Source organism: Myotis brandtii, unplaced genomic scaffold, assembly GCF_000412655.1.
Source record: "Myotis brandtii unplaced genomic scaffold, ASM41265v1 scaffold898, whole genome shotgun sequence".
NCBI lineage: Eukaryota > Metazoa > Chordata > Mammalia > Chiroptera > Vespertilionidae > Myotis > Myotis brandtii.
Window position 1 is genome coordinate 320579 of NW_005371683.1, and position 12044 is coordinate 332622.

The 12044-nt window shown below is 39.0% G+C and overlaps 1 protein-coding gene across 1 annotated transcript in view; it reads right to left on the reverse strand.

Moving 5' to 3' along the window:
• The window catches only part of LOC102259392 (C4b-binding protein alpha chain), a 23554-nt gene extending 13368 nt beyond the window's left edge, over positions 1–10186 (reverse strand). Inside the window, exons 1-4 of the mRNA XM_005885278.2 lie at positions 9985–10186; positions 3163–3329; positions 2005–2187; positions 1513–1612 (exon numbers count right to left, since the gene is read on the reverse strand). Coding sequence (XP_005885340.1) covers positions 1513–1612; positions 2005–2187; positions 3163–3325 — 446 coding nt within the window. The 5' untranslated portion in view covers positions 3326–3329; positions 9985–10186. The remainder of the gene's footprint in view (positions 1–1512; positions 1613–2004; positions 2188–3162; positions 3330–9984) is intronic.
• Between the last annotated feature and the right edge of the window lie 1858 nt (positions 10187–12044).

The following is a 12044-nucleotide window of genomic DNA, read 5'->3' on the forward strand; positions in this document are numbered from 1 at the left end:
ATAGGATAGTCAAGAACAGAAATTATCAGCCAAGGACTTTAAATTTTTTAAAAAATATTTTATTAATTTCAGAGGGGAAGTGAAAATCATTGATTGGCTGACTCCTGCACACCCTACTGGGGATCTAGCTTGCAACCCAGACACGTGCCCTGGGAATCGAACCTTGATCTCCTAGATCATAGATCAACATTCAATCACTGAGCCACACCAGTCAGTCTCAGCCAAGCACTTTATATCTGGCCATGTTCTCTTTTAAGTACCAAGGCCTCAGACAGTATTGAACCTACAGGAACTTAATAATTTTCACTTGGAGCTTTTCTTTTAGGAAGTCACCAGAAGCCAAACTATAGCCAGCCACACTCTGACACAGGACATTTCAGCCAAAGCAAAACCACAAAACAACTGGCAGTGAGCACTGCACTTGCAGATCTAGAACAAAAACAAAAGTGGGGTGGCTGAATGAAACATAAATGTCATGTGCTCTGCCAGTGCCGAAATAATGTAACAAGTAACAGGAGATAGAAAAGGAAGCCCACTTTCTTGTTTCCTCATCTGCAGGAGTTGGGAGTGAAATCAAGTTACAGACATATATGAGTATTTAACAGTAATGTTAACTATACATGCTGAGGTCATAGAAATTACATAAATCTACTGGCAGAAAAGAAAGAGTTGGGTGGGGCCAGGAGGAGAGAATACAGTGCCAAATAGTTTACAAGTAGATACAAACATCTCTTAAACATATAAAAATGTGCTCAACCTTGCTCATAGTAAGAGAAATATACATTGACACTATAGTGAGATTTTATTTTTACCTCTTAAATTGGAAAAATTTCCAAAAATTGACAAGTTTTCAAAAAGTTTGGCAACGCACTTATTTGGCAAGTGTAGGGAGAGACGGACATGAGCATATTCTGTAAAACCATGTAACCCCAAGAGAGAACAACTTGTAATATCTTTCCAATTTTCAAATATAAGTATTCTTTGACCCAGAAATCCCACTCTGGAAAGTTACCCTGTAGATATGACTTCATATGTACAAAATGATATATGTACAAGGTAAATGCAACAGAGTACTGTTCAGAATGGCAAAGGATTAAAAAGACCCCGGGATCCATCAAAGGGAGTATTAATCCATCCTATATCCCACAATAAAATTTTATGTAGTTGTAAAAAATTATTAACGAGGAACCTTTCTATGCACAAACATGGAAATGTCTCCTGTATGTATCGATAAAGAAAGATAAAGCCGGATTTGAAAATTACGTTCGTGATTGAAAAGGTACAAAATAAAAACATTAGTTTGTATTTGTAAAAGTAGACGCTAGAAAGATGCATAGAAAACTCATCAAACTCAATGCTTGTTGAAGGACAGGAGGAATGGGTGGCTGGCGATAGAGTAAAAGCATGAATTCTGTGTGTACTTTTTTTTACATCATTTTTACTTCTGAAATCTATAAACACATCAGCTATTAATTGTTTTAAAGTGTTGTTTCTAGATGGCCTCACACTCACCCTTCTAAACAGTTGAATTCTATATGTGATCCAAAAGAGTAATCTGGCTTCATGATCACTTCCCCATTACGTAATTCTCCTGGGTTGCTGCATTTTTTCTCTGAGAGAAAAGTTAAAATGAGGATTAGGGATGTCAAGTTCTCATAGATATGACATTAGAAAAGAAGGCCGATTGATTAGCTTTGAACTCTGTTTCCAGAAAGACCAGAGATTCAGATTCAAACTTATTTCAGATCCTGACTCACTGAATATTTACTTCTCAATGCAACTAGGTCGCTCCTAATTTTTCTGTTTCACTTATTTGTTTGTGGGCTTGCTATGTTTTTCACACAGTGGCAATGTGTATATGGCAATCAGCCACTGACAAACAGGGTGGTTTCTCAATGACCAAGAGTTCTTATTTGCATTCAGAAAGCTTAGTTCCTGAGACAACTTTGCAACAACAAAAAAAAAGGAAAAAGCACAAATAAGAAAATAACTGTTCATACTTACTGACACAGAAGGTTTCGTGCTGCCAACTGCCTCTTTCACAGGTAACATAAGCACCTTTTGAACTGGTCCTAAAGTAGCCAGGGCGGCAGCTGTATGTCAGACGGGTTCTCTCTTTGTAGCTTGTCTCATTCAACTCTTTCGTTGGAAAAGCAAAGTGTAAACTGGGTGGGGGACCACAATCGCCTGGACACCAAAATGACAAAGAGCACCGTAAGTTATAGCTCGGGACACAGCATCTTGGTGTTTTCAGGAATAGGATTTTTAGAGCAAGAGCCATTCTTTTCTCTTCTAATCCAGAAAAATAATAACTTTTGTTATCTCTATTGCTCAATGAATCCAGTGACTCGTCAGTAATACATGTATGTTGATGAATAATAATGATAAGAGGCAGACATTTTTCATCCTTCCTCTATTGCATATAAGATAATTTATTTTTTAAAGATGGCAGATACGATTTCATCAGCTCATCATCAGATTTTTCATCTCTGCTGACTCAGCTGCATCTGTGCAAAGTCAAAAAGTCCCTGCAATGTTCCTCAACAGAAACATAGTATTCGTTAAAAATAACTTTATATAACATTGGTTGCCTCAGGGAAGAGAAACTGGGTGACTGGGAAATGAATAAGAATAATATTTTTAATGTGTACTGTGTTTTGTACCTTTTGGACTCTGAATGATACGAAGGCAGAAACATGAAGCCCTTGAAATACAAAAAAAATATTAATCTTGCTTTTCTAGCAACAATCAAGTACAGAACTGATTTACTTATTAGGAGTCCTAGGAGTCCTAGTGGCCCCCCTCTCCACTCTGGATAAACCCGCTGGCAGTGAAAATTGTCCATTCAAGCTGATACCTCAGACAGATTTGTCTCAAGTCATGGGTGGGAGACAGATTGGGAAATTCCTGAAGGAGAAATCTAGCCAGAAGTGTCTAGAAAAACTGCCTCTTTCATGGGTAAAGCAAATTCCCCTAAATTCCAAGTAATTCCAAAACCCCTTAAAATTCCAAATTTCAGATAAATCCAAAATCCTGGTCCAACAAACCCTTGGTTGCTGAAGATGGATTTCTGGCGAAGGCTTAGTCATCTCTTTGTTAGTCTTGTGAACAAGTGGATGATCTTGAATGTTTATGGCCAATCTAAACTTGTCCATGACTCACCAAGAACAGTAGCCAATAGAGCTGCCACCAAGGCCATTTGGAACAGAGTAGAATCAGAGACTCTCCACAGCCTAGAGAAGGGCCAGGCTGTCATTTTCCCCTTTCTATCCAGGGTCTCATCGGGAGCTCTTGGAGGGAACATGCTCTGAGGCGTCGCCACCATTTTTCTGCTGAAAGAACTCAGTTTAATAAACAGTCGTTGAAAGCTTACTTGTTATAAAGCACTAGGATAAAAGCTATGGGATCCATGTCTTCAAGAAAATTACAGCCGAGGCTGGAAGAGAAGACGTGCACAAATGTTACAACACAAGACAGTGAGCGTTAGCTTCTGGGGTAGGGAGTATTAAGAAGACAGATTAACTCCAAGGGGAGAGATAGAAGGTGGCTGTATCTGAGTTAGGTATGCTTTAAAAATTACAGAATAGATGCAGGGCAAATTGGGGATCAATGTGGCTAGAAAATAGTGTCTGAGATGGGGCGATAGTCGTTAAGGAAGGGGCAACTTAAAGGTGTGCCTGAAAGGGATATAAAGGCCAAGTTAGGGATTCATGGATGCTACTTTGAGGATTAAAGAGCCTTTTAGTTTGTTGGTTGGTTTGGGGTTTGTTTGCTTTAAAGCTAAGGAGTGACATCATTGTGCCTTAAGAAGATCACTATGGCAGATGTGTACGTAAGAGATTAAACAAAGTGAAGAAACGGGGAAGTTGATTGAGGGGGCAGCAGAGGTGAAAGAGAGTATATGGGGGATAAATGGTGATGGGAAAAATAACAAAATAAAATAAAATATAATATAATTTTAAAATGACATAAAAAAAGAAGGCTATTACAATTGACCAGGTGAGCCACAGAGATGATGTAACCGAAGAAATGGCAGAGGATTTAGAGAAAAGGGAACAAATATAAAACAAAACAAAAGGGCTGGAAAATGACGAGATAGAGAAAAGGAGTTGGATCGCTATGTATAGTCTTGGGAATTCCTCATAACAACTGTCAACTGAAAAAATAAACCATCAAGCAACTTGCAGTTTTGAAAAAATGGCTCTATATCTATATATATATAGAGAGAGAGAGAGAGAGAGAGAGAGAGAGAGAGATCTATATATGTAGATATGTAAAGACATGTGCTTTCATTATTTATTTAAAGACTTATTTAAAGCAGAATCATGAAGGGTATTTTTGTCTTCACCACCATTTTCTTTCCCTTGGGAGGAAAAAAACACAATATATCTTAAATTTGCATTAAAAATAGTCTTTGTCCTTAAAGGAATATACAAAGTTCACTCCTAATGAAATATTAAATTTTTTGAGTAGTCATTCTTTTTAAAATTAAATTCATCGAGGTGGCCTTGGTTAAAAAGCTTATATAGGTTTCAAGTGTACATTTCTATGACATATGATCGGTACATTGCACTGTGTACCCCCCACCCAAAGTCAAATCATCTTCCGTCACCAGAAATGTTGAATTTTATCTTTAATTCTGACATTTCTGTTAGACCCAGACGAGTCTGCACTCCCATGTGTCCATAATTCATACTAAGCACATCTTCATTTCGATGGAGGGTATCAGCTCAGTATTTCCCTTGAAGTTTCTGTCCCACACTATGGGGGGGAGCAGTTTATAGTGGCCCTTCACACTTTGTGAAGGGGCCTAGCTTCATGAGTAATGACCCACAGAATCTTGTCTTTTCAAAATTCAATTCTGATGAAGCCATTCCTCCCCCAGTTGTCAGACGTGGGCAAATCCAGCCCACCTGTGCACATTCTATCTGATGAGCTCTGTATATGGCTGGTAGGACAATTCTGCCCCCGAACCCCCTAATAAATTCAACCTAATGAACAATTTATCAAATGATTTTCATACAAAAAGTGTGTTTACAGAATATGTATCTAGTGAATTGAGGTTTTCTTAAAAGGTTGGGAGGAACCAGAACCCACATTTTGGGATTTCACACACCACCTTTCTATGTGTTTCTCCCCCCTCCCCACCCCCCAACACACACACACACACACACACACACACACACACACACACACACACACACACTTGTCCTAGTGCATCCCTTCCCATCTCAAGTCTCTCCTCTTTCTGTCCTAGCAATCCAATGAGACTGAGGACAGTTGAGGTTCAGGCAAGTTCCACATAATAAAAACCAGTCCACTAAATCGTGAAATTTATAAAATATGGTAAATGTCTCCTGGGCAATAAAAAGTGTTATGAACTATAAAAAAATATAGCAATAAGCATCTTTAATTTTTGATAAGTCAGTCTATTTGGCATGTCTATGGACATCTGTGAAATTGAAAAGATTTTAAAACATCTTTGCCAATATGTTGGCAAAATAGAATTTTACTATAAAAAAATCAGGATAATAGAATAAAGTTGCCGAAACCGGTTTGGCTCAGTGGATAGAGCGTCGGCCTGCGGACTAAAGGGTCCCAGGTTCGATTCCGGTCAAGGGCATGTACCTGGGTTGCGGGCACATCCCCAGTATGAGATGTGCAGGAGGCAGCTGATCGATGTTTCTAACTCTCTATCTCTCTCCCTTCCTCTCTGTAAAAAATCAATAAAATATATATTAAAAAAAAAGTTTAGAATAAAGTGAAAATTTCCCATATGAATTGTTGCAGTTGTCATCATTGTATAGTCACAAGAAAAATATATACATTGACTATATTCATAAAAGCACACCCTAAGACTAAAGACATACCTTCAGAAAATTGAACAAAATTATATTTAAAATGCTGCTACAAAGAACATATTCATTAAATATTCTTAAAAAGAATATATTAATAATTATTGAATATATCCAAAATGAATGCTTTTAAAGACAATGTTAAGTAAACTGATCATTTGATAAGTTCAATATATTGACTTCAGTGAACTGATCCTTCAGGAATTGCCATTCAGTTCATTGGCTTCTGGTGACTAACTCCTCTGTAGTTTGGTGGGAGCCCCATGTTCCAACTGCCAGGGGCAACCTGGATCTAGCAGACAGCTGTGTCACCAGGGGACTCTAAGCCCCAGCACAGAGGAAAGCCCGCTGGACCGAGCCAGAAGCCCTTGGTTGGGTTTTCCCTGAGACCCAGTGCCACTCTCAGAGCAGAGATCCTGGCCCTCACAGGGGCCTTCTCCCCTCACCCTTCACTGTTTTCCTGGGACGGACTCATCTACTCCCATGACTTTAAGCATCATCCATGAATCACTCACGGTCCTCTGGGCCCAACTAGCTCCTGTAGGTACAAAACCTTACATGCACCATAAACTCAATTGTTAATAAACATTGTATTCTACCCTATTACTCCCATGGAAATGTTGAGCCTTTCAGTATTCTTGTTGCTAACTAGTGGAATGCCAGTGCTTAGCCTGAAAAAAGTAGTGAAAGAAATCTCAGCAAAAGGAGGAGGAAGTCTTTTCTCTTCCCTGCAGCTGCAGAAAAGCAGTTATCTGCATCGTAAAACTGATCTGGCAAACAGTTGTTTTTTTTCTAACAAAGGGGTTGTTACTGGACTTTAGAGATTGTAGCTTTGCTAATTGAACTTAACCCTTAACCCTGTAAAAGTCTATGATTCTGACTGGTTATCTCAGCAAATTGTTTTTGGGATACTACTTAAATTAATACTTGTTTTTGAAAAGTGTAACCATTTGTCAGTTTTCTTTGCAAATCCAGAAATAAATTACAACACTTTCCTCTTCACTTGTAATTCTAAAAGCTAAAACTTTTGACTCTTGAATTTTTAAATTTCAGCTTGACTGAGGTGTAAGGGGCTCATTGTAAGTTCCTTAAAGTGTACCTCATGATGATTGACATACAGATGTACTGCCAAGGGATCGCCCCTCCCCACTCTCTAGTTAATTAATACATGCATCACCTCTCATACTTACCTTTTACTTTTTTGGCAAGAACATTTAAGTTCTACTCTCTTAGCAAATTTTAATTATACAGTACAATATTATCCACTGTAGTCACCATGTTTTACATTAGAACCTCAAACCATTTTCATCTTATGGCTGAAAGTTTATACCCTTTTACTAGCTTCTCCTTATTTCTCCCATTCCTATCCCACCCCCAGACCTAGCAACCATTTGTTAGATTTCATATTTAAGAAAAAAAAACAAACCTTTTAAAAATGTAAGTTTTAATTTCCAAGGTTCAGATCAGTATTTCCAACTGCTTCATTTCTATCTCCCAGGTACCTTGAATCCAACAGATCCCAAACTAAATGTACTTTCTTCCTTTGAATACTGCTTGACCTCTGTGCTTTCTGTTTCAGCTAAAGTAATAAATAATCTCCTCCTAGTCGCCCCCACCAGAAACCTGAGTCATCCTAGCCTCCTCTCTCTTGGCCCCTTTTCATATTCAGAGTCACTCTCTTCTCCACCCCACTTCCAGAGTCCAGGGTGCGGTTCTCGTAATTTCCTTCTCCCTACCCCTAGACCACTGCAAAAGCCTCCAAACATGTGTAAGCCAGCGTCCTCCTTGCTGTGGTTATAATCCTAAAAAGCAACTTACTTAAAAACTCTCATGGGTCCCAATTCCTTACGTCCCCCTTCCTCTGCTTCTGCTCACTTCGAACACCATGCTTCAACCTCATGCAAGTGTTTACCTTTCCCAAAGCACACCCTGGAATGATCTTTAAACAGCTTCAATCATTTGTAGAGAATATCTATTGTGCATGAATGCTCTTACCTCCAACCTTGAGATCATGTCACTTCCTTGATGAAGTGCCCAACACCACCAAGAACTATCAGTCTCTTTTACGCTCCTCTAGTACATTTCTGATACCGTAATTGCAACACCACATTGTACTGTATCTATTCACTTCTGCCTCCTGAAATAGACTGTAAGTCTCTTCAAGACAAAGAAGTTATTTATTCAGCCTTTTTGTTGTTGTTAATCCTCACCCAAGGATATTTTTCCATTGGTTTTTAGAAAGAGTTGAAGGGAGGGGGAGAGATAGAGAGAAACGTCAATGTGAGAGAGACACTTCCACTGGTTGCCTCCCACGTGAGCCCTAACGAGGGCCAGGGAATCGAACCTGCAACCGAGGCGCATGCCCTTGACCAGAATCGAACCTGGGACCCTTCAGTCCACATGACAATGTTCTAACCACTGAGCAAAACTGGCTAGGGCTTCAAGTGTCTTTGTAAGGAGCCCAACCTACTATTGTATATGGCATATAATAGTGATCCAATAAATGGGAAATAAATAAAACTCAATTCAGTTTTATCTTCTTAAGAACGATTGACTGCCTTACTGAGGACCAAATGAAATAATGTGTGAGAAGAGCTTTGTATATTTTGAAGAGATGATACAGTGATCTGACTTCCCTTACTAGGTCTCAGGATGTGCGGGAGCTCAGTTGTACAGGTGCAGTATTTGTGGTTCACCATCCTATTCTTTGTGGTGCCTCAGCAGAACCTGCACAGAACTCAGCAGACCACAGAGTATGGAGGTAGAGGTTAGGGCTAAACTTGAGAACCAGCAGTATCATCATCTAACTTTGTGATCTTGTAGAAACTACAGCAGCTCCTTGAATCTGTTTCTCATCGCGAAAACAATGACATTAAACTTAAATCAGCTTTCTATTGTCTACAAAGTGCAGACTTTTGTAACTGCCCACTGAAAAGCTAAGACTTCCCTAGCGTATGCCCTCAGATTTCAATGACATCATCGCCTTTTACATTCTTATGGAAATGAAACCAACTCAAGAGCCATAGTCAACATGGTGGGTCTCTTGCAAAAAGTACTGTCCAATACAGTACACTTTGAGAGGCACTGGGAAAATCCTCAGCCCCCAGATTTCTTCTTCCATAAAGATTACTTTCAAGTTAATGTATTCATTGTATCTAAACTCCTCCTTTTAAAATGCAGATACCTTGGTAAAGAATGATATTTTCTACAGTCTCAACTGTCGTGTCTCCTTGCTTATGCCTGCATTCTCAATCACATCACTTTGAGATTCCAGAAAGAACTTGTTTTCACACTTTCCCTCATATCATAGAATTTCTATATCTATCAGTTCCTTCCTTCTGTGTTCATATTATATTCAAATGTATGTCTACACTTACTATAAACCTTCTTTGATGCTACTTTTTCTTCTGGATACTCTACTTTTTATTCTCCTTGTACTACTATAGAGAGACACAACGCAGGAGTTGACAAAAAGAAAAGTGGATGAAGAATTAAAATGAGGACCAGAATAGTCCTATGTCGTGCCCAAGCAGGAAGAGAATTTCAAGAAGAAATGATAATCAACATTGCAAGTGAGGGAGAGAATGGAGGTGAGGATGACCACGGCTTCTAGCTTCAAAAACTAACTGGAAACTGACTAATATCCTCCTTGTTATCAGTTATAAAGGTCTTGACTGTCCATGGTGAAGGAGATATGGAGGGGCTAATAAAATCTCCAAAGGAAATCGCATTCATTTTCAGAATGCAGACTATGAAAACCAGGTCTTATTTGAACCCCTTTGGGAAGTCTGGCTTACCTCCTGCTTTAACTCTCCTACATAGATGGTTAAAAAAAAAAGCGACAAACGAACACACTCAACTTTTAGATACAATAACAAGAGCAACATCTTACCTCTTCTCTACTTCAGTTTATTTTGAGTATGTATCTATTATTCCCCCATTTATAATTAAAAATTGAGGCTCAGAAGGGATTAAAAGTACTCTTCAAGTCCTGTAACACCCTAATGCATTACTCCTGAAAAGATTTCTGCTGAAAACACCCCAAGTGTTTATCTCTGTCTCATCCTTCTAATCTTGCACTCCTCAACCACCAGCCTTTTCCCCAAGATACCCAAAGTAATCCACTGACCTGCAAGTAGCTGAGGAAGCAGTAGAAGACTCTATTATGGTGCCTGGAGCAGTTTCTTAAGGAAGAAAACTGCCTTGATCTCTAATAGTCCTAGTTCATCCTCAGATAAGAGTTTACCAGAATTTCCTGAACCTGTCTAAGGTTCCAGTGCACAAAAGTCCCGGAATTACAGCCATGTGGTTGACTGATTGGGGACGGCTGAATAGAAATAGATGACCAGATTCTTTTTTGGCCCAGTGAATGATTAACAGCAAAAACACAGCACCAGTGTTTACCTAATCTCCTTCCTCTTTACTAGCCCTCATTCTTGATAACATGTCGCAATCATTTTTCTCCTTGCCAACCATTTCCCCTAAATGAAAATGTAATATGAATTTGATGCCAGAAGTCTTTTTCTCTATTCATAAACACATGAGGTTATGAAAGATTCAATTCTGCTAGCCTGGGATCCTTGGCTACAATAGGGTTCAGACTAAGTTCACAAACATGATCCACTTTCTATGATGCTACATCCAGCAGGCTTTCCTGGGACACCATGACCTATAGATGACCTTGACCTGTGTTGGTCACCTCAAGAAAACAGAAAAAAGGTGGGGAGTTTCACACATTTATTGAGTTCCTGATTGGTGCCACGTTGCTTGCAACATTATTAGTACTCAGTAAATGTTAGCTACTACCAACCCCACTACTACTAAATGCTGGGCACTAAATGACCTCCAGAAGTTAGTCTATCATTAGGTGCTGCTCAGAAGAATGCAATGAATGGCCAGCCATGTTTATTATCACATGATCTAGGATGGGTCCCAAATTCTAACATTATCCAATCAAGTGATTAATCCTCAAGATTAAAGTTTGTGTGCTCAGGAGATTGCTATTAAAAAGCAATTCTTCCTGACAACTTTGCTTTTTCTGTAATAAACTTAAAGTCTCTTAAATTTTTCAGAAAAGAAGGAATAGAATCACAGCAGACATTTTGACAGAAGATATGACATTTGGGCTGAGCTTTGAATGAAAAGTGGAAATTATTAGATTAAAATGAGGACGGTATTAGAGGCAAAAAGCCCATGGGTCAAGTGACAAGGTGAAAATGATTTGAAGATTTGACAAGAGTGAGCATAAAGGAGGATTCCGCATTGTACAGTTTTGAGAGCTAAGTTAGAGGAAATATTACCTTAAAATTGGGTCTTGAAAATACCATTTTCCAATCTATTGGAGTTCTTTTTTTCCAGAGTTACTGTTTCACATTTTTCTCTCCAGATCACTAAATTGTCTTACTCTTAGCAGATGACCTTGTGTCCTACTTCACTAAAAAAGAAAATCATTCTACAGTAGCTTCTCCCCACCTCAAGTTCTCTCTCCTATTCACTCCTATTTCAGAAGATATTTGTTTATTCTTTTCCCTATTTTCTTTTTTAAATTTAAATTCTTTATTGTTTAAAGTACTACATATGTCTCCTTTTCCCCCCATTGACCTCTCCCCAACCACTCCCACCCCCCAACACATGTCCTCACCCCCATACTGTCTGTGTCCTTTGGTTATGCTTATATGCATGCATACAAGTCCTTTGGTTGATCTCTTAATCCCCCCCCCTTTTCCCTATTTTCTTGATTTAAGAGAGAAAGAGAGAGAGATAGAGAGAGAGAGGGAGAGAGAGTGATATATATCTATTTGTTGTTCTACTTATTAATACATTCATTGGTTGATTTTTGTATGTGCCCTGATTGGGGATCAAACCCAAAACCTTGGCGTATCGGGACAACTGAGCTAGCTGCCAGCCAGGGCCTTCCTTATTCTCAGTGTGTCTTTCATCCTGAAATATTGCCTTAATCTTGCTGAAACCTTAAATTATATTCCGTTGTGAGATGCTGAACTTCTCAAAAAAGGCTCCCACGTTTCCTCCCTACTCTTTCTCATAATCAGTCCACAGCCCTCCTTTGTGGCCTTCCTATCTGGCTTCTTCCCACCATTTCTGAAAGAGCTCTTTGAGACATGACCTTTTCTCCAAGCCCAAAATTTATTGAATTTATCTTCTTTGATTTCTGAGTAGCCTGGAACACTG